The 22,410-nt window shown below is 40.4% G+C and overlaps 1 protein-coding gene across 2 annotated transcripts in view; it reads left to right on the forward strand.

Moving 5' to 3' along the window:
• Window positions 1-21,306, forward strand: part of CRCP (CGRP receptor component) — a 30,413-nt gene extending 9,107 nt beyond the window's left edge. For both annotated transcript variants that reach the window (XM_075195033.1, XM_075195031.1), the window contains exons 4-6: window positions 8,464-8,558; window positions 14,929-14,986; window positions 20,625-21,306. In XM_075195033.1, coding sequence (XP_075051134.1) covers window positions 8,464-8,558; window positions 14,929-14,986; window positions 20,625-20,756 — 285 coding nt within the window. In that variant the 3' untranslated portion in view covers window positions 20,757-21,306. The remainder of the gene's footprint in view (window positions 1-8,463; window positions 8,559-14,928; window positions 14,987-20,624) is intronic.
• Window positions 21,307-22,410: the final 1,104 nt, after the last annotated feature.

A 22,410-nucleotide genomic window follows, 5' to 3' on the forward strand; every position in this document is an offset into this window, starting at 1 on the left:
GAGAGTGCAGACAAGGTTAGCTTGAGTCAACTGATTGCCTTAATAATACATTTTCACAAGGAGCTACAGAAATTTAACGTGTGACATGAAACAAAGTAAAAGTGCTAACTATATTTTAATTGTGGACGAAATACTTAATTTGCTTTGCAAGGATCCAAGACCTATCGACATCTTGTTGAGACGTCTTCTCCTTCAGTTTCTCAGGCACCTGCTTGTTGTACAAAAAATTGCTTTCCCAAGACACCCAGTGGTGATGCAGATGATTTGGCACAACATTTAGATATTTGCTCTGCTGTAAAAGAATTGGCCAAAAATCGGAACAGCTGTGCCCTAAAATGAACTACTAATTCCATTTTGAAGGACATTATCGGCAATTATATCTTAGTACACAGACTTCTATGATGGTGGGATGAATTAGTATTGTTTGAGGAAGATTAGCACTGAACCTTGCCACCTCTCCTGTTTCTGAGTGACCTATGGTACAATAAAATATAACTGCAGATTTACACAAAGAGTGTCAGCCCTATTATTTCTATTTCAGCAATTACAATTAGCAATGGAGCTCTTCTCTTTGGGTGTTACCTATATAACGTAGTAGAATTTGCCTGCAAATTTTACAGACAAGCCTGCTTGTCTTCCTCTTCATCAATGACTCTTAGCAATTGAGCACTCGACTTTGGGTGTATATTACACCCAAACCGTATTAGTGCAAATTAGGAAAAATACAGTTTAATCCCTGCTAGGCCCTCCACCATCCTTTGCATGTTAATAGTAGGATTGGTTGCAGTTATGGGCAAGGTCACGCATTTTTTTTGTCAAATCCTTCAAACCAGCCCAGATGTCAAACTGTTGTGGTCTGCCACCTGCGTCATCGCTGCTTGTGTTTGGAAAGAGCAAATTGGTGCCAGAACCTCACGTGCCAGAACCTCACGTGCCAGAACTGCTGCAATGGTGCCACCCTGCTGCCACTGGCGCAGGACTTACACAATCAACCGCATCCTCATCAGCTCCCTCGTCGGCTACCCAAATATCCCCCTCATCCTCTTCTAATTCCAAAGTGTCATCCTCACTTGGTGTATCACCGGCTACACTAGGGCTGTTCAGGCACACATCAGCAGAACTGCTGAAAGGGCCCTTCTTTATGGGTACATTATTAGAAAGCTCACGATTAGACATACCACTGGTGGATGGACTCTCCACAGGGATTGGTGTCATTTCTGATTCAGAGCAAACATTATCCTCTAATGCCTTGATGTTAGCTTGCAGCTCGGCTTTCACACGTAACAGTAGTTGTGCACCACTTGTAGGCTCGGTAACATTTTTGGATCTGCCACTAATAGAGAAAGGTGAAGGCCTCATTCTCTCTTTGCCACTGCGTGTGTAGAATGGCATGTTGGCAAAAAAAAAATTATCGGCAGTTAACTTTTCCTCAGTTACACTTCTTTTTCGCTTCAACACTGTAAATTTTTTTTTGGTGTGTGTTTTTTGGACTGATTTCAAAAGACTGTGTAGTTTGACATCGCCTTTCCCAGATGACGTACTGGGAACACTACCATCAGGACTGGTGACAGAACCTGGTTGCTGATTCTGCTCGTATGTGGACTGCTTTGAATCCATTATGAGGCCAAAGCACTTGTAGTGCTACAAATTGTTTTAGATACTGCTGACAAATATGACTTTTGACAGCCAGAAAAATTAATGCAAAAGAATGGGGGACACCCCAAAAGCACTTGGAGTGCTAAATATTATTTTTTTAGACTGCTGACAAACAGGACTTTTGACAGCCAGAAAAATGAATGCAAAAGAATGGGGGACACCCCAAAAGCACTTGGAGTGGCAGAAACTGCACAAAAACCCTCCTCTATCCTCCTCTTACTGCTGTAACAACTGGTATTAAGATTAGAATGGTATTGAATAGAAACAATAATGTGTCCAATTACTGCTCTGTCCCTGCACTGATATAGAAAGTGTGACCTAACCCTGCTTTCTCCCTCTGTCAAATGGCGATGGATTGCTGTGGAGGCTGGTATTTATGCTTTTCAAATCTCGCGAGAACTGAGCTCAGAAATACGAATACGTCACAATGACGTTTTGCCTCGATTTCGAATCCGAACGGGCGGGAGAGTACAGAGCGTGCTCCGCTCGGTACTCGGATAGGCTAGATTCGGATGAATTTGGATCTCAGGGAACCGAGTCTGCCCATCTCATATATATATATATATATATATATATATATATATATATATATATATATATATATTATAATGTATATTTATAATAGTGTTATTTTTTTTTAAATATAGTAAGCTGGTGTAAGAAAGAGGTTATGTAAGAGACCTTATAAAAATATGCATTGGTGTTCAGGGTATATTCATGTGATAGAAACTGCTCCATTAAAGTGGAGATAAGCAGGGACCGCTGACAATGGTGAAAAACCGAGTGCCTGCACGTATCTTCCCTCACGGATCCCTATGGGACCGGAGTGAGGCTCCTCCATTTACAGCCAATGAAAAGAGAGCTTGAGCTCAGTGTAAGCAGCTGTGAGGAACTGTGGGTAGGTAGAAAGCAGTCATATGAGCTAAATGTGAAGAAGAGAGGAGTTGTTTGAAGGGGAGAAAGGGATAACAGAGAAACATGTGGACATAAGGGTAAATAATGAGAGAAAATTAGACATGAGAGCAAGAGTATTAAGAGGAAAGCAAAGGCATTAACAAGAAGATGTTTAAAGACACATTAATGTTGTGGATGTTTGTGTGTTTTATTTATATATATATATATATATATATATATATATATATATATATATATATATATATATATATATATATATATATATATATATATGTTTGAGACAAGATCATATTGGGGACGCAGTCCTCTGGGGTGGACAGTTGCACAGAACATCACACAAATCCAGTGTTTCAGGTTCTATAGCCTCAGCTAGTTTTATTCACCAGCTTGCAAACAGAGCAAAAACATAAACAAAATCCTAGCAGTCCGGCTACTAGCTAATACAAATGTATTCCCTCACTAGAGTGAGGGGCCTAGTGTCCCTCACTTAAACCAAATGAATGGAACTCTCAAGACAAAGTTGCAATTTCTCTCAGGAGCCATCTGACTTGCTCCCCAGTCAGTGAGAGACTGATTGCACATTCTAGCTGCATTTTAACAGGCACCACACAGGTGCAACTCCTGATCTGCTTAGAGACTGGCAGACCAGAAGACCCTGACTGGGCCTTATGTATGGAGTTGACCCTTCTCTTTCTTCATACATAACACGGGGACTCTTACCATGTTTTGTTACAGCACGGAAGCACCCTCTGGGAAGCTTTTCCGACACACCTACACATTCTCCCTGGTGTTTTGACATACATAAGTCAGAAAGCCTGGGACACATACCTCTGCCATCTAGCCTCATTCCAGTGACTTAGTGTGTGTTTCTTCCATTTTACCAGAGTATGTTGTAGTTCACTCTGCTAGTAATCATCATCATCATTTATATAGCGTCACTGATTCCGCAGCGCTGTACAGAGAACTCATTCACATCAGTCCCTGCCCCATTGGAGCTTACAGTCTAAATTCTCTAACACACACACACAGAGACAGACAGAGAGACAGACAGACTAGGGTCAATTTTGATAGCAGGTAATTAACAGTGACTTAGTGTGTGTGTATCTTACATTTTACCAGAGTATGTTGTAGTTCACTCTGCTAGTAATCTAGAGTTGCACCTGCTTGGGGCTGTTAAAAGGCTGCAAGGCACCTCAATCAGTCTTTAATTACCCGGGGAGAAGGTCAGATGCTTCCCGAGAGACTCTGCAATGTATGAGTAAGTGCAGTTTTTGTGTGTGTAAGACAATGGACTGGTGTAATTTTATGTGGCTGAAGTGTGAAGTGCAGTTGTCTAACACCAGGGGGTAAATGTATCAAAGTGTGATTTTGCAACTCCAGCGATTTTCTCGGGAGAGTTAAAACTCGCAGATGTATAAAGCTGAGATTTCATGCAAAATCGCCAGAGTTTTGCTTCTGTCAAAATGGCTATTTGCAAAATCGCCAGAGATCAAACTCCCGACTGTTTGCCACTGCAGCTATACAAGTCTCAAATGTATGAAGCTGGGAGTAAGTAAACTCAGGAGAGTTTGCTTCAAAACACGCCAGATACAACACTCTGCTTGATAGCAGCGTGTTGTACAAACACATCACTGTTACACTGCCCTGGCAGTGTTAAAATGTTAAAGAATAGATAAAAATAGAAAAAAAAAAGCGTGAGGTCACCCCTTATTCCTGCTGCCTGACTAGTGCTGGTCCCGTGAAAATCGGGGAAAAAATTTGCGTTGGGTTCCCCCAATTTTCACTTTACCAGCATTAGGCAAACCAGCCAGGGTTGGCGGCACTATAGTAGAGGGACACACGGCAGGGGTCCCCCTGCCATAATGACTAACCAACCCTAGACTGTTCAGCGCTGGGCTGGATTCCCTAGGGAGTGTGGTCCACCGAAAAAAACGAGCGCCCCCCCCCCCCCCCCCTAGAAAGAATCAGCCCAGTGCTGATAGCACTAGGGCTCTTCCTACTACCCCTGGGCTGTGGGTAGTAGGGTAATACGGCGATAAAGAGTAAAAATAATAAACGGACGCCATTTTGTTTTGTGGAACTACAAGTCCCAGCCAGCCAGGTTGCCAAAAACAGTGTGGCCATGCTGCTGCTTGTATAACTACAAGCACCAGCATACCCATGGCAGCCAGGGCATGTTGGCACTTGTAGAACCACAAGTGCCAACATGCCCTGACATCCCTGGCTTGCTGGGACCTGTAGTTCCACAAAAAAAATTGTTAAATAAATAACAACACCCTAGTAAACACCACACATATTTATTAAAAATAAAAAACCCACAATAAACACACTAACCACCCTCATTTTCACCACATCTATTTAATAAAAATAAAAACACCCCAAATACTCACCAAAGATGTCTTCTTTCTTCTCCAAAGTCTGCTTGCTTGCCCCAGTCCCTTAATAATTATATCTTCCAATAGTCCGTGCTTGCCCAAGTCCCAGCAAAAATGATACCTTCCAAAAGTGATGGCTTGTCCAATCTCTTTGCTTCGCCCAGAATGGACCCCTTGTTGATTGAAGTCTTCGTTGCTTCGGCCAGGAAGGCCCCATATTTGTAATATCCACGACACTTTCATCTTGATTGTAGAAAAATAAAAAAACTGTGGAGCCGCCGCTAACACATCCAACCTAGTAGGACGTTCATTGCGCAAGCTCTAACTACTGTATTATGTGATTTTCCCACGCTAGTGGGGGAATCACCTAATACTGTAAATAGAGCTTACGCAAGTAACGTAGCTCATTGCGCATGCGCTACGCTACTTGCGTAAGCTGTAATACAGAAAGGACATATGTAATGATCTCAAAGAAGCAATTGTCGCTGCTCAGCAGTCTGGAAAGGTTAATAGCACCATTTATAAACAATTGTAAGTCTACAAGAGGGAGATTATTTACAAATGGAGAACATTGAAATTATTTTCAAATCTTACCATGGGTGAGGATCCCAACAAATTTATCCAAAGATCAGACTCTATGATGCACCGAAAAATCACAAAAAACCCAATAACTACAATTAGGGAACTATGGACCTCTTTCAACAATCAGAAAGCTAGTCAGGAAAAAGCCCATTCTCTCCAAAAATCGTTGAAGTACATTGCTTAGTTGCAATTGAATGAGGGACAAGACTTTGGGTTACAATGTCACCCGAACAGGCAAGACCAGTGGAGATGCACAAGCCTATTGAGAGGCTGTGGCAGGATCTTAAAATTGCTATGCTTAATCCTGATGCCCTCTAATATCAATGCGGCACTGTGCTAAGGAGGTGTGAGCTAAAATTCTTCAAATATGATAAAAGGGACTGATGAACTTATACTCAACGATTACTTCAAGTTATTCCTACTAAAGGTGGCTCTATACAAAATCATGGGTGCAGCTTTTCACACATGGTGCTTCATGTTGTCTTAGGTCTTGTTGTAACGAATGACAAGTAAATATGTCTTTTGTTTTAGGTCAGAATTCTTAAAGATTTCCTAAATCTAAAATCCCAGTGTTTGTGAAATAAGAGGGTTTGTAGGAATAGGTGCTTTGTAATATTATGCTGTACTTGGCATTCAGACAGAATCAAGAGGTTAAGTGTTAGAAAATGTATTTGTGTCGTCTGGTTTTCTTTGTTGTAGCTCTAATGGCATGCCGAAATATGACACAGGCAAGTATGTTCTTAGCAATATTATCCTTTATTTATATAATGCTGTAAAAGTCTTTATAAGCCCTGGGACTGGCGTTTGACGATCTCCCTGGCTCCACTACCTCTAGGGAATGCTGTGCTCTCTAGATATTACTGGGACAAGGAAAGAAAAGGAGAGCACATGAGGAAGGAAGGAGAAAGTAAGACACACAAGCAGGTAAACAAGGAATAGATAACCTGGGAATGAGGGACGCAAGAAAAGAGGACTCAGACTTGACAAGCATTCGAAAAATCAGTCAAAATAGCAGTAATTGGGTAAAACAATAACTAAGGAAGGAAGCAAAGAAGAGTAATAACTTTACTAAGAGCAATAGCAGCTAGAGCAAGAAGAGCTTAAACAGAAAGTGGTAACATAAAGAGAAATCTATTTGCAAGTGGTTCCTTCGTATGGTATCATCATATTGAAATGTGTCGTGTACTGTGTGTAAGACTTTATATGCATTATGTTATTGTTTATATAATTGTATAGCAAGTTTGCACATTGTGCACAGTTAGTAATAATTATGATTATTCAAAATCATAATATCCATTATGATTATTAAATAGTCCTTGACTATTTGTGTTGTCAGACGTACATTCTTTGCAATTACAACTTATGTGTTTATAGTTCCTTGTTTTGTAAACTATCATGCTTTTTAGTAGCAGAAATGTACTGTAACCTGCAATAGAATGATTAAAGCTAATATCTGCTTGCAATTATTTTAATTTGCTTATTGATTATAATAAAAATGATTATTTATATGGCACCACACATTTCTGCACTGCCGCACACTGTGACCAAATAGAGCATTATCTGTAGAAAATCTACAGACAAAATACAGGACATTCAAGCAAAACACTGTACATAAATTGTAATAAGTAAGGTATATAATAAACAAGCAAACTTGCAAGAGGCATGGTACGGGAAGGCACAGGTGGACTGCATGGGAATGGACAAGAAGACAGGAGGAGAGAGGTCCCTCCCTGCTTATGAGTGTTTATAATCTAAAGGACAACTAGGCAACACAGTGGCCTAGTGGTTAGCACTTCCGCCTCACAGCACTGGGGTCATGAGTTCGATTCCCGACCATGGCCTTATCTGTGTGGAGTTTGTATGTTCTCCATGTGTTTGCGTGGGTTTCCTCCGGGTGCTCCAGTTTCCTCCCACACTCCAAAAACATACTGGTAGGTTAATTGGCTGCTATCAAAATTGACCGTAGTCTCTGTCTGTCTGTCTCCCTCTGAGTGTGAGTGTGTTTCTATATTAGGGAATTTAGACTGTAAGCTCCAATGGGGCAGGGACTGATGTGAATGAGTTCTCTGTACAGCGCTATGGAATTAGTGGCGCTATATAAATAAATGATGATGATGAAGGGGAGGCCTGAGGCTCAGATAAGCACATTCTTCAGTTGTTCATTACAGTTTGGTGACTGTGATGCCACTAGGGTATTTCTGGTCATAAATAATAATTCAATTTTCCTCCGTTGATACAACGTGGCTGCTCCAACTTATTGTGAGTACAGTAGCGAGTCCCATTTCTTTTTAAAGGGTAAGCTCTGGCTACACAAAATATTAAAGGGTAATTTGATGTTTAAATTAGAGAAAAGGACAGTCTGTATTAACATCACAACTATGTGTGCAATGATTGTAGCAATAAGCTGTTATTCCCACCAGACAATGCATGCATGCATCCAATAATTGCACTAAACACTGCCTCCCCCTTTCACTAAACTCTGGCAACATGTTTGGAGCAGCCAGTATTTACATTACACAGAGTTGTAGTGAAGCTAACACACTTAAGCTGGGTACACACTGAAGAATTGTTCAGACCGATATGCTATCTCAAACGATTATACCTACGACTGAAGGTCCGATCAGTGTGACGATTCATGCATACACACTGACCCGATTTACCTTCAGATCTGTGCTCCTCAACTGGTCCTTTATCTGGTCCTCTAGTCCGGAGAATGACAGCACAATATTCATTCATTCACTACTGTCACATTGTCATACTGATTAATACCGCCTTGTTATAGCTATCCACATGTCCTAATGAATTTCGTTAGCTTCTGTGACTCTGAAACGAAATATTCTGTCTCAAAAAAACAAGTGTAATCACTAATTAACATTTCCAATTATACTGATCGCTGCTAATGTAAATAACATGAATTTGTATTTTTTTTCTATAGACCATGAAATACTTGTCCAACAGTCCTTGCCAACATCAAAGTCCTGAAATAGTACAGGACTTCCTAATTGCCATGAAAGGGCATAAATTGACCAAGTAAGTAGTAGTTTGCTAAATAGAGGCTTTATTTATATTGTAATGTGCATAATGTTCAGAAAATGAACAGTAAATACCAAGATGAAGTAGCTCTGAATGTATGCAAACCACATGCATGACTTCCATTGGTGCAGACTGCATTGAACTGCAGCAATAGCAGCGATATGGGGATGTTCTAAGAACAAATGGTTTGTTTCCAGTTATGTACAAAGTAGAAAATCGTCTGTATGTTTGCATTTCTATTGCATTGTATTACATTCATCAGCATTCAATAATATTCCCTTTAATGTACGATAATTACAAATTAATGTCTAATACTGAGCCTTATTGCATTTGTTGGCAACCCATTGTTGACAAAGGTTCTAATATAGACCCAGGGTCTCCATCAGAAATCTTATGGGCCCTAAAACCTGACAAAACTCCCTACCTGGCTCTCCCTTAATTATTGTGGCTTTAAGTCCTAATCCCTCTCTGCATGCTACCTATGATGTCCATTCCTGATAGTTTCTGCTCATAGATTCCCTAACCCCTCTATTACCAGACAGCAGTCCCCATCTAATTGTTACAGTGCCTTCCCATTTTAATATACAAAGCGGAGCCCATTCTGGTAGTAATGGTTCAATTCAAACTCCAGATATGATGACACTTATCCATAGCACTGCCCAATTGGGTGACTAGTGTAACAGCAGAACTCCAGTCTTGTGGGTAGTATGCAAATTCACCCCTAGTACCCCTATTGTACAAATCAGACCTTTAATTTAACTGCGAATGTATAAAGCAGACCTCCAATCTGGTGGCTAAAGTATCACCCCCCTCCCCGCAATTAGAGTCTCTTTATATTTTACTTCTCCTGATAGGTCTTGTTGGAAATTAGTAGCACATGAACTGCTTTGCATTGGCAGACATGCCTGACCTGCTGGTCATTATTTGCTCTTAGCCTGGCAACTCAGTTGAGAATATTCTTTCAGTTATTTACTGCATAATTTATATATGCTAATTCTAATTAGTGTTTTCTTTATTTTTTTACAAATGTTCAGTAAAACATAGGTATTCAGCAAGCAGTTCATTCAGTTTTCTACGTTTCTGCATTTATCAGCAGGGCTAGCAGTGGTATAATCAAAAGAATCTGTCATACACTCCAAATGATACATGCCACTATGAGCATCGGCTATGCTAGCATTTCTGTATTTTATGACAGAGCTTGCTATTCTCTTTTGTGAAATATGTTATTGCTGCACATTCTTTGGCTAATTTTTACATGGACAGTAAAAGAGGGGGCTAGTGGGCCATATGTTGTTTTGTGCTTCATACTTGCACATGTTTAAGGCTTTTGGCATGTCATGCAGTGTACTGTGATTTGGAGACTATACACAATCCACACACTTTTTTTTTTCTCTTTTTAAAGCTGCCTGGCATGCAGCATAAACATTAACAAATGACAGCAATATTGGATATTCATATTAGCTTTAATTCTTTGATCATATTTTATATAACACTTTTATTGAACAGAGCACAACAAACTGTCTCATCACATTACTACCCTACACATTTACTCTGTGGCACTATGCCCAGCAACAGCACAATGGATTTTTATATCTTTCTTTATTTACTGAGTTTCTGCTCCCATTTTTTATTGTGTAATACAGCAAAAGGTTTTGTAGCAGTCTTATCTTGCAATGAAAATGACTACTGTTTGTCCTAACTGCAATCCTACAAATGTAGTCATCAAAATGTTTAATTTCTACTCATCATGTCTCCGAAGAGATAGCTGTTCTACTAAAGCTGGCAGGATACTGACTGCATAATGTACATTAAATCAGCATTGGTAATGATTACAGCAGGAAGAGGAGAACAACATCATTAAACAGTCAACATGTTCTCTTTCTTCTTTGCAAGGGTAAATATAGGGCTGCCTTTCATTTTAGTCAATTTAGCATTTTTATTACTAACATTTATAGTTACTTTAACGTTATGTGTCTTCATGTTTTTGTTTTAGGTTTGTGTTTTAGGTCGTTAGCCAGGTTCACTGGCTAACAACCTAAAATATCCTTTAGCTTTGTATCTTTCGTTTTTGTGGCTTTTTTTTAACAAGTAAGTAACAATACAGAATAAACTTAATAGATTGTATATGAAGTAGCAGAGAAATATGTGCTCATTTACTTTGATTATCTTCAATCAGATCAGTTAATGTAAAAAATAAAGTTACTAGGGACATACTGATTTTTTTTTTGGCTATACATAAGCGAGTGGGTAAGATGAACACTAGCAGAAGAAGTCTAGGGTGGTCTAGATACGAGATAAGGGATGGGTAAGAACCAGGAAGATTGAAGAGAAGTGTCTTCCAGTGTTTAGTTTTTGTCATTCATGTCTAGTTCAAAAGTGGATGAGCATAAGGGTTAAGATCAGGGTCAAGAAAATGGAAAGTGGATTTTGAAGGTTGACATCCAAGGTTCCCATAACTTGATGAATGATTTTGAGGCATTATGAAGAAGAAATTATAATACTGTCCTTATTTAGTTTTTGATATCTTAATAAGAACAGTTTTTGAATGTTGAGAGCTTGGGACACTGTCGCCAATTGTGAAGAAAAGATCCTGCTGCGGAGCAACCTCTCCGACATCTAGAATTATATTGGGACAACATTTACTTAGTCTTGTTGGTAATTAATATCAGTGGTATAATCATTTTTATTAATTCTCTTTTATCCTAACACATATGGAGCTGGAGGCTGTGTTGCCAACTTTCTTCCAAATCCTCGATATCCAATGTCTCCCTAGTCTGTTTCCCATGCTAACTTGTGAGGATGAACCTACAGGCTTGAGCTTAGCATATAGCATTGACACAAGGCCTTCTGTTAAGGTTTGTCTAAGACTAGGTACACACTGGAAATTTTTCAGCCAATTATCGGGCCAATCACAGGATAAAACAACCGCTCGAACACAAATCGCGTTAGTGTGTATAATCACACGATGAACAACAATAGTTTCAAAGTGCCGATTGTTGTTCCATTTGATTGGTCATACCGTTTAATAATCTTGTTCCAATCACCTTCCGATCATTTTGTGTGTATGCACTCGCGATCATGATTTACATAGAGTTTTATAGAGTGATTGTCTTTTCAGCCGAACATGTCCTGGTGACTAAATGTAGATAGTGCTGCAGATGGAATAGATTGTTTGTTCTGAGACTGAAAGTTTTTTGTTCCAGAGTCGCAGACGCTAACGGAATTCATAAGGACATGTGGATAGCTAGGTAGTTTTAGTCACTGTGACAAGAATGAATGAATGAATAGAGCACCAGATGAAGAGCACAGATCTGAAGGTAAATCGTGTCCGTGTGTATGCATGAATCACCCGAGTGTTCGGACCTTCAGTCGTTGGTAAAATCGTTGTAGATAACACGTCGGTCAGAAAATTCTTCAGTGTGTACCTAGCCTAAGGCAGAGGGATTCCAAAGTAGTAAGAGGTCTACAATTTAAACAGTCTTTAACAATATTATGCTAATAACTTATTTGAAGAAATTGACAGAAATTTTTGTTAGGAATGTTAAATTTTGTTTGAATATCAGAAAAGTTGGAAATGAGTGCCCACTTGTGAGCCACAGTTCAAAAGTGCTTGGGGTTATGGCCTGGTAGAAACCAATGGTTCTATAATAAGGATATGATGTGGCCCAAATTCAGGTTGTGAAAGAATGAGAGATCACACGGCGGATTAAGACCAACTTCAGATAAATTGGCCGCGGAAGCCTTAGGAGGGTGGAAACAGATGATATTCTCAACTTTCTGCCTCTATCAAGGTCCAGACCAAGCAGTTTTAATAGATTGCATTGAGCAAACTGCGTGTCAAGCAGTAATGTTTAAAATTTGATATGCACAAGTTGCCACCCCTTGCTGGTCTCTTTAAATCCTGGAGTTGGACCCTTTGGTCATTCAAATGCATGGATAGCAGTTTTAGGTTCATTGTGAAAACATTTGGAGAGTTGATAACAACATGATAACAAAAAGGAGCACTGTAGAAAAAACGAGACCCAGCTGGATCTACAGAGGGGAGGAGGGCAAGAATGTAGGGGGGGGGGGTCTACGTTGGTTCAAAACCCTGTTGGGAAGGAACCAAGTGTTGGTTCATTAGAAAAACTATAGCAGAAATTTGCTATTGTAAAGCTAAAGGTGGCTGTGCGAAGTTAGTGGTGTCAACCAGGACCAAGAGCCCTGTATTAGACAGAAACTCTGGTAAGGCTAATTTAGTAGGTTAGTGCAGGGGGAGGGGAGATAACAGTAAAAACCCATGTGAAAAGGGGAAGGAGAGCGAAAAGATTGATCTGGGTAATAAGATGTTTGTGAGAAAAACATCCTAAAGTGGAAAAATAAAACACGAGTACAAAAAGGACAATATCCATAAAACATTCAAACACTAAAAAGGGAAAAACAGTCGATCGAACATCAACTATTTGGACTATTGATGACTTTGGGAGTGTTGAATTAATTGAAATGGAGAACTTGAAGCCACCATTGGAGAAAATTAAGTCAATTTCATTACTAGTAATACTATGAAATAGCGGAGTAACTGGAAATTGAAAAATATCCAGAATCATTGTCCAGAAATATCCTCTTAGTTCAACTGCAATGAAACAGGTTTGTTGTGTCAGAGTGGGGTTGATCTCATGATCAATTCATTGTCCTGCTCTTGTCCACTCAGGTGCTGAGGCTTAGTCCTTAGGGGTTTGGGAGAGTTTCATTTGGTTGAGTGAGAGCAGAGGTACGGAGAGTATATCCAATTTGGAAAGAACCTTTTGGCCTTGTCTCAGTGTTTTGGACGTTAAAGTGGGAAACCCAATCTGTATTTAAAATTATGTTGCTGAAAAATTGTGAAGACCGTCTGGAAATCTCTTTGCCTTTGGATGGTGGAATGGGTAACGTCTTGAAAAACTTGGATGTGCATGTCTCTGAATTTAGTGGTAGAGCGATCTCTGGTAGCGGCATGTATTCGGCCTTTTGTCCAAAAGTAATGTAGGCAGGCAATGTCTCTAGGATTCTGCTTGACTCTGAGAGCCTCAGGGGACCTGACAGAATGTGTACAAAGAGATCCTTAAGGAAAGTCTATAAAGAGGCGTTGGACACAGATTTCCAAACATCGAATATCCTTAGGTTGTCTCTTCGAGACCAATTTTCAAGGTCCTCGTGCTTCAATTTCAGAATGTGGTGAGGCCAGTTCTCTATCTAACAACAGTGTTCAACTGTCTTAGCCTCAAATGAGTCCATTCTATTGCCAAAAGAAGCAATTTCTCATTTGAATTCCTAAACTGCCTTTCTTAGTCACAGGTGAAATGTTGCTTTAATACCATCAAGCAAATGAGCAAAAACAGCTTGAGTATTGGGGTCAAGCTCCACTACTGACAGAGAGCTGGGGTAGAAGATTAAGATAGATCAGAGGTTGTCCAGCGTAGGCTTGGATTTCTCTGAAAAAACAGGGCCTGTGTTGCCCTGAGCAGTTTTTTTGCTCTTTTGATACATTTTGGTATACAAGATGCTTGATGATTGCACTGCAGAGATGAGGGGTTAAGAGGATATTCTGGTAAGTGATCACAAAACCTTTTAAATAACCATTTGTTTCTGGGCTAGAATAACAGCTTCACATTTTTGCAAAAGTGTCAGTGATATTTTACTCAAAGAGGACCTTTCTCTTTTTAGTAAGATATGAGTCTACAGCACAAAAGTTAGTATATGTTTTGTAAGAAAACTTGAGCTCACCAAAGTTTGAACGATTAGAGGATGAAATGTAGATTGTGGAGGCTAGGGTAAAATGGCCACTGGGCATCAGGTGGGATCTTAAGTTTTAATCAACAGAATCTCCTAATGAATCTGAAGTCTGATTTGTGTTGTCTTAGAAAAGTGGTATACAAAACAAACCAGTATTTCCTGTAACTATGACATGAAATATGTGAAAATAAAGACATAATAAATAGAGATCAACAAAACTCATAAGTATCTTTGTAAGGTCCACAATCTTCTTTAGCTTGTTCAATTAATTCATATATCTTATAACCGTAAACAAAGGAATTTAAAATTGGGTGGTAAATGATTTCTCCTTGATTAAAGTAACCTTGCTAGAGATGAATTGTATAATCCAACCAACATCCTTCATATATATTTGTTTATTTATGTTGATCTATTAAAACAACAGTGCTCTCTTTTGTAGCGCCATCTTAAGACAAGCTGGTATTGTTGCAAGTGTGGTGTTTTAAGGAAGGTGACATGGAAGTTGGAATAAAGTATCTATCCTTTGTGAACCACACATAACTGTTATCATCTACTGTTTCATTTAACCCCCAGAAAGCACAGTTTATCTAAAAATAACATTGTTCCATTTTCACAGAGCAGAAAAGTTGCAGCTACTTAACCACCGCCCTATGACAGCAGTGGAAATCCAGTTGGTATGTACAGATCTCTTTATAAGAAAGCACTTTGCTATCCTGATGCTTCTCTCCATCGAAGGGTGTTTTTTTTTTTTTTTTAAAACATCCCTATATTTGTCAATAATATTTGTTACGTTCTTATGAATGAATGTAATGAATTTATACTTGCCTCTAAGAATCAGTGATACATAATACTACTTTCTTGCCATTGGACACTATTTTATTCCTGTTCTGTAACATAAATGTGCTTTTTCTTTTTTTAATTGTTGTTCAATTTCAATGAATTTGTTTGAAGTGCTGACTATATCCTCTCTATGCCGCTCCTACAAGCCAGTTTACAATTTGTGCTCAAGGAGTTGGACAAGCATTGAGCTTCTCCAAGAGATTTAACTTTTTTTTTTTTCCCACCATTTGTTCATTTTTAGAGAAGCTCAAGCTTGAGGGCAGACAGGTTTGTTCTGCCTCTTACCTTCATCTGCACCGAGGGAACCGCTGGGAGGACCCGGTCCATCTCGCATATAGATTGAGACACGGGATCCCAGCAAATGAGACCACCCTGTCTCTAGGAATCACACCGCAGGTCTTAAAAGAGCTTGCGTCTGGTTACCGCTGCTAAACCCCGCAACTTGGCAAAAGTCAGGCAGCATGTACTGTATAGGCGATTCTTCCACTAGTGAGAGGATCGATATTATGAAGTTGGGGCAGGCTGCGGTTCACAGGTGTAAGCCAGAAGTGGGTGGAGCATGTTGCTGGCGGCTGTAGAGATAAAAATCCCTTTCTAGCATGCAAGCTCTGGAAGAGGTCTCATGCTGTATTCTCTTCTCAGCACAAACCGTTCTGCCGGGATCACTCTCAGAGCCCTTGAACAGTTGGGATAGAGCAGTGAGTTAGCAGTAAAACTGTGAGTATGGTGTAACAGTATAAGGCCCAGTGCGTCTCATACGCTGCATGTATATACCCAGTGTGTACTTGGTATATACATATTAGAGTTGATATCCTCTCTATCTGCTTCTCCATTCACTGTATCTTCCTGTTGTACGTTGTATGATAAAAAGCATGGCAGGGAAAGGGACAGCTAAGATTTCTGAAAAATCTGTACTCTGCAGAACTAAGTTCATTTCGGGGCAGGGTGATCTTGTACAATATTGCGAAGCCCCTCCTCAAATCGAGTCGACCCTGGTTCTGATGGGGAGAGAATTCCTCTGATGGAAGAAGGAGAATCTCTTCAAGATTCAGACACAGACCTGATCCAGGATGGGTCAGAGTCGGTGTCGCAAGGTTTAGAGGCTTTGATAATGGCGGTATGCCAGGTCCTTAAGGTCAGTGAGCCTGAACCAGGACCATCTCGGCCAATATTTTCTACCAAGGGATATAAGCCAGCTGTAACGTTTCCAGTGTCTATTGAACTAGATGAGCATTTTGCAAAGGCCTGGGAAAAGCCAGAAAAGAGATTCTCGGTGCCTTGAAATTGTTTGGCATCCTATCCCTTTCCAAAGGATAATAGGAAGGACTGGGAGTCGCCCCCTTTAGTAGACTCTTCTGTATCTAGGTTGAAAAGAAAATGACCTTACCAGTACCGGGAGTAACTTCGTTAATGGATGGTTCAGTCAGGAACCTAGAACCATTCTTAAAAATATGTATGTGGCAGCTGGAATACAATTGCGGCCCATCATGGCTAGTGTGTGGGTCAACAAGGCTGTAGAGGAATGGCCTATTCAGCTCAAGACTGGTATAACTGAGGGGGCTGTTGTAGAGGATTTGGTAAGATTAACAGACCATATAAGAGAGGCTGCATCCTATTTAGGTGAAGCAGCTAGAGAAGTGGGTATGGTCGGATCCCTCGTATCTGCTATGGCGGTTGCTAGTCGCAAGAATCTCTGGCTTAGACAATGGCAGACTGATGGAGGTTCTAGGAGGGGAGTAGGAGCTCTATCTTAAAATGGGAAAATGTTGCTTGGGGAAGGACTAGATAAATGGATTTCTCAGACAATGGGGGAAGATTTCCTTTCTGCCATCAGCTACTCCAACTCCACGTATAAGCTATGCTGCACAATCGTTTGGGTCCTTTCGGACTTCCGCCAGATATAGGGGAAGAACCAGCAGAGCTGCCATGTCTTCTAGATGATTCAGGGGCACAGGTCGTACTGCCGCTGCATCCTCCTCGCAAGAGAGTAGATCCAGTACTAAGCCCTGTGCATGACTGTCTCCAGTCCTACCTGGGGGATTCCAAACTAGGAGTCCGTCTTTGGGATTTTGCTCAGATTTGGAGGGAGACCGTTCAGATTTATGGTTGACAAGTCTAGTCACTCATGTATACATAATAGAATTCCGAGAAATACTCAGGGGGTTATGATAACTCCATACCTGGAAAATTTCCTAATAAAGGCACCCAGAGATGCTCAGAAACATCTCGTTGACTCATCAGTTGATATTAAAACAAGGATGGATGGTTAATTTCGGAAAATCAAAATTGATACCTTCCCAGAGACTAAAATTTCTAGGGATGATATTGGATACTGTCCAGAAGAAAATATTCCTTCCTCAGGACAAGGCGGTAGCTATCCAAAATATGATAGGGGAGATGCTAAAACACCACAGGGTGTCTGTCGACACATGTACACGCCTTCTAGGGAGGGTGGTGGCTACGTTCGAACCCATACCTTATGGAAGGTTCCATTTCCGGACCTTGCAGCTAGACGTATTTAGTCAGTGGACAGGATCTCATCTGTTTCTGCAAAAGTTAGTTACCTTGGCTTCGAAAACAAGATTGTCCCTCGTGGTGGCTAAAGTTAAGCCATCTTCTGAGCGGCAGAATTTTCAGGGTATCCGACTGGACACTCCTTACCACAGATGCGAGTCAGAGAGATTGGGGAGCAGTGACTCTGGGTCACACTTTCCAAGTTTGCTGGTCGCGGCAGGAAATAAATCTACCAATTAAATTGTCTGGAGCTCAGAGCAATATTTTATGCTCTTCTGAAAGCACAGTCCCTTCTTCAAAGAAGGACTATTCAAGTGCAGTAAGACAATGCGACTGCTGTCGCATATATAAATCGCCAAGGCAGAACCCGGAGCAGAAGTACAATGAACGAAGTAAGTCACATTCTGCGCTGGGCAGAGAATCATGCACAGGTGATATCGTCAGTTTTCATACCAGGGATAGAAAACTGGGAGGCAGACTTTTTAAGTCGCCAGGACATTCTTCAAGGAGAATGGGAATTGAACACAGAGTTGTTTCAATCCCTAGTAAGCCGGTGGGGTCTGCCGCAAATAGACTTGATGGCATCAAGACACAATTTCAAGCTTCCACTTTATTGTGCTCGGACAAGGTATCCAAAGGCAGTGACAGTAGATGCGTTGACAGCTCCATGGAACTTCCAGGACGGATATGTGTTCCCTCCCTTCCCCATGCTTCCTCGACTTCTCAAGAGGATCAGGAGGTCGGGGGTAAAAAAAACTCCTGATAGCACTTGATTGGGCCCGCAGAGCGTGGTACTCAGTCATTCAGTACCTGCTTCTGGACGACCCATGGCCTCTGCCGCTAAGAAGACACCTTCTTCTACCAGGTCCGCTAGTTCATCCACATTTACAGCGGTTGTGTTTGACGGCATGGCTATTGAGAGGACAATCCTAAGGCACAGAGGTTTTCCATCAGCAGTCATTACAACAATGGTGGCTGCAAGGAAAGAAGTCACATGAAAACACTACCATCGAATCTGGAAATCATATATCACATGGTGCAAAGGTCAAAAAGTATCTACCTCAGCCTTTAAAACATCCTTGTTTCTTTTGTTTTGTTTCTTTTGGATTTGAGGCAGGATTGAGACTGGGATCTTTGAAAGTACAGGTCTCAGCCTTATCTATTTTTTCAATAGAAACTGGCAATTTTCCCGTAGGTACAGACCTACTTACAGGGAGTTTTGAGATTACAACCTCCTGTTTGTTGCACCAACTATGCCATGGGATCTGGAGTTGGTATTATCCTTCCTCCAGTCCTCCCTGTTCAAGCCTTTGGATTTAACGGAAATTAAATATCTTTCATGGAAGTGGTCATGTAATTGGCCTTAGTTTTATAGCAAGGCGAGTATCGGATTTCAGTGCCCTGTCATGTAAGTCACCATATCTAGTGGTTTTCAATAACAGGGCTGAATTAAGAACAAAGTTGGGGGTTCCTTCCAAAAGTTGTACCAGCTTTCCTCATTAACCAACCGATAGTGGTACCTATCCAGGAGGATAATTCTCCATCAGTCTGTTCTCTGGGTGTGGTCAGAGCTCTAAGAATATTGTTGAAAGAATGACAACAGTTCGCAAGACGGATGCGCTGTTTATATTATATGACGCAGTACGTCCAGGGTGGCCTGCTTCTAAGCAGACCTTAGCACGGTGGATACGTCTTACTATCCAACAGGCTTATGTGGCTTCATCAAGAACGCCTCCGCCATCTATTGCTGCTCATTCCACTTGATCCATGGGCCCTTCTTGGGCAGCTGCAAGAGGGGTTTCTATTAAGAAACTGTGCAGAGCAGCCACTTGGTCGGGTCGACATACCTTCCTGCGTTTCTACAAATTTGATACGCTGTTGGCTTCTGACTCTCAAATTGGCCGTTCAGTGTGGCAGGGGTCCTAGGCCTCTCCCTCCCGTTAGGGTTGCTCTTGGATGTTCCCATTGTCAGAACTTTTCAGTGTCCCCTATGGAATCAGAGAAAGACATTTACCGGTAAGTACTTTCCGTTTTCTCTTTCATCCACAGTGGTCACTGGCCACCCTCCCAGTGCTGGTCCTTTTTCCTGCCTTGTATCAATTATGTGTTGACTAATTCTGTCTGTATCTTTTCAGTTACTGTATCTTTGGTTATGTTTATTAATCTCTGTCCGAAAAATCAGTTAAGTGTCTCTCCTCGGGCACAGTACTAAACTGGCTTGTAGGAGGGCCATATAGAGGATATAGTCAGCACGTCAAACAAAATTTTATTGTGCCAACTCCAAGCAAACACCACTCTGTACCCCATTGTAAAGACTTTTCAGTGTCCCCTATGGAATCAGAGAAAAACATGTACCGGTAAGTAAATTCCGTTTTCCATTCCATGGTAAGACGATCCACTAACTACATAGCTGAGGAATGATGGTAGGGAATAGTAAAAATACCTTGTGGTGACAGGCTGAGGGGGAAATGGGTTTAGTGCTTTGCAATACAAGGTCATCGCTTGTTTACAGGCATGTACCAATAGAGCAGGAGGCTTGCATGGCCAGTGAGACATCCTCTCCACCGTGTCCAAAAGAGCATCAGTGGTTTATGTTTTGGTAGAGATTCTGTGATAAATTAAATGAGCAGATAGGTCTTCCAAGCCTGAAGACCATTGGCATGTAAGTGAAACAGACTAGGACAGAAGTGACTGTATGGTATTTTGCCCACAAATATTTTTAGTTTTTTATTTAAAATGACAAACTGTTTTGAATGACAACTTTAATAGCACTGTTACATATATAAACCTGCAATCATAACAGTCATATAACCATAGCATCTAAATATCCCGAACGTTAAGTTCATATGATTCCTAGATTTTTTTTTTGAATGGGTGCGAGATGCTACATAATTTTGTCCACTACTGCAGAAAGTTATATAATGTGCGTATTCTTTGAGATTTTTTTGTTTTCCATAGATGGTGGAGGAGAGTGAGGAAAGGCTGACAGAGGAGCAAATTGAGCAACTCATTCAGACAGTGACAAATATTCTTCCCGGAGACCCTGAGACAGAGACACAGGAACAGACAGAAATGGAAGAAGATGTCTAAAAAATAATAAAATAAAGCTATTTTCTTGATGCGTCATTATACACCTATACAATGGAGTCATTTTATGGAGTTTTTTTTGTTAAATTAAACTTTTGTTGTGTTTTGGCTACTTGTTTTATAGCACACTCAACAACTTTAAAGATGACTTCTTATATTTCAGCTGAATGACTATTTACATAGTGCTGTGGACTCTGCGTATGTCTTTAAAATATCTCTGCTCTTGTGTGATTTTGTCTTAAAAGGTCTCATGCACTTGTGAGTTACGGAAGCTTTGGTGAAGAAGGGGACCACATGGACTTGAGCATCTCTAACAAATTATTCATTGTACATAGAACACTGATATTTAGTGTATTTGTCTAGGTGGAGGAACAGCAGTAGGATTCTATTCTTTTTGGGGCGCTACATTAAACATCATTTAGCTGAAATATTACATGTCATCTGTAAAGAGTAATGGGTTCCTTTGTTTCATGTCAATATATATCAAAGGCTAAGTATAAGTAAGCTGAATAATATACATAAAATAAAAAAATATATCCATCGTGCTCTTTCACCCTTCTGTTTTCAGTCTCAATGTTAAGGGGTGCATTATCTGAGTAGCCATAATGTGGTGGAAATGCTTATAGAGCTACCCACTGTGGGTTCATACACAGGGCAGTGTCAGTGATGTCACTGCAGCTCATTTAATTATTATTTTTATCTCTACTAGACCTCATTACAGCTATTTAAAGGTCCCCTTCTCTTTAACAGAACTGCAGTGCATTTATTACGATTAATGAGAATTAAAAAAAAAAAAGTTGTTGTTTTGGAGTTGGCCTTGGTTTATTTACCAACATTTGTAAAAATGAAACGCTACAGTATTGGACCTCAAAAAAGTGGTCTAATGCTGGCTACAACCATTATTTTTTGTCTGTCCAGTGTTAGTACAGACTTTAATCTGACACTGTGATGCATATAGTGATCATAAAGTCATTTTAAGGTCTTCTACTGTATTGCTGAACTGCATGAAGCGCAATGAAAATACCGTAGATGGCTCTATAAAACCCATAAATACATATCCTAAGGAGGGCATAGTTATCTACATTGTGTGCAGCTCTTATTGTAGCATTTCTGCATCCATTTCAATGGCATATCAATTTTTGTGAAACAATGGGTCACTCTGTTGTCACTAATTAACCAATAGATTTGCACAGCTGTATGCCAAAATGTGGACACGCTTATTCAATGTGTTCAATTCATATAGTAATTGTACATTTGAATGTGAAGAAATATGTCATGTTTAAAGTTGTGTCCTGCGGAGGTTGTGTTAGCTTCTTTTCACTTAGAGATTGTGAATCGTGCAGTTTGATGCAGGGGTGCCCAAATGTACGCATACAACTTTATATAACATAAAGAGGCCCATATGTCTTGCCATTTTATACATATTTGAGCACAAAATGACTGATGCATTGAGCACTAGTTGTGCTCCATGCTAACTGGTTGGACCAAGCAGAACAGCTGGATCTTTCCAATGTGGGTAAATTTCAGATGTATAGGTCGAGCAGTTGTATAAATCGATTATGGACACTTCTAGGTGGTGTAAGCTAAGCTTTTTTTGCCAATGTCATTGCTCTGTGCACATTATGAATGACTGCTAAATTATTCAAGCCAGTATTCA

Source organism: Mixophyes fleayi, chromosome 2 (genome assembly GCF_038048845.1).
Source record: "Mixophyes fleayi isolate aMixFle1 chromosome 2, aMixFle1.hap1, whole genome shotgun sequence".
Classification (NCBI taxonomy): Eukaryota; Metazoa; Chordata; class Amphibia; order Anura; family Limnodynastidae; genus Mixophyes; species Mixophyes fleayi.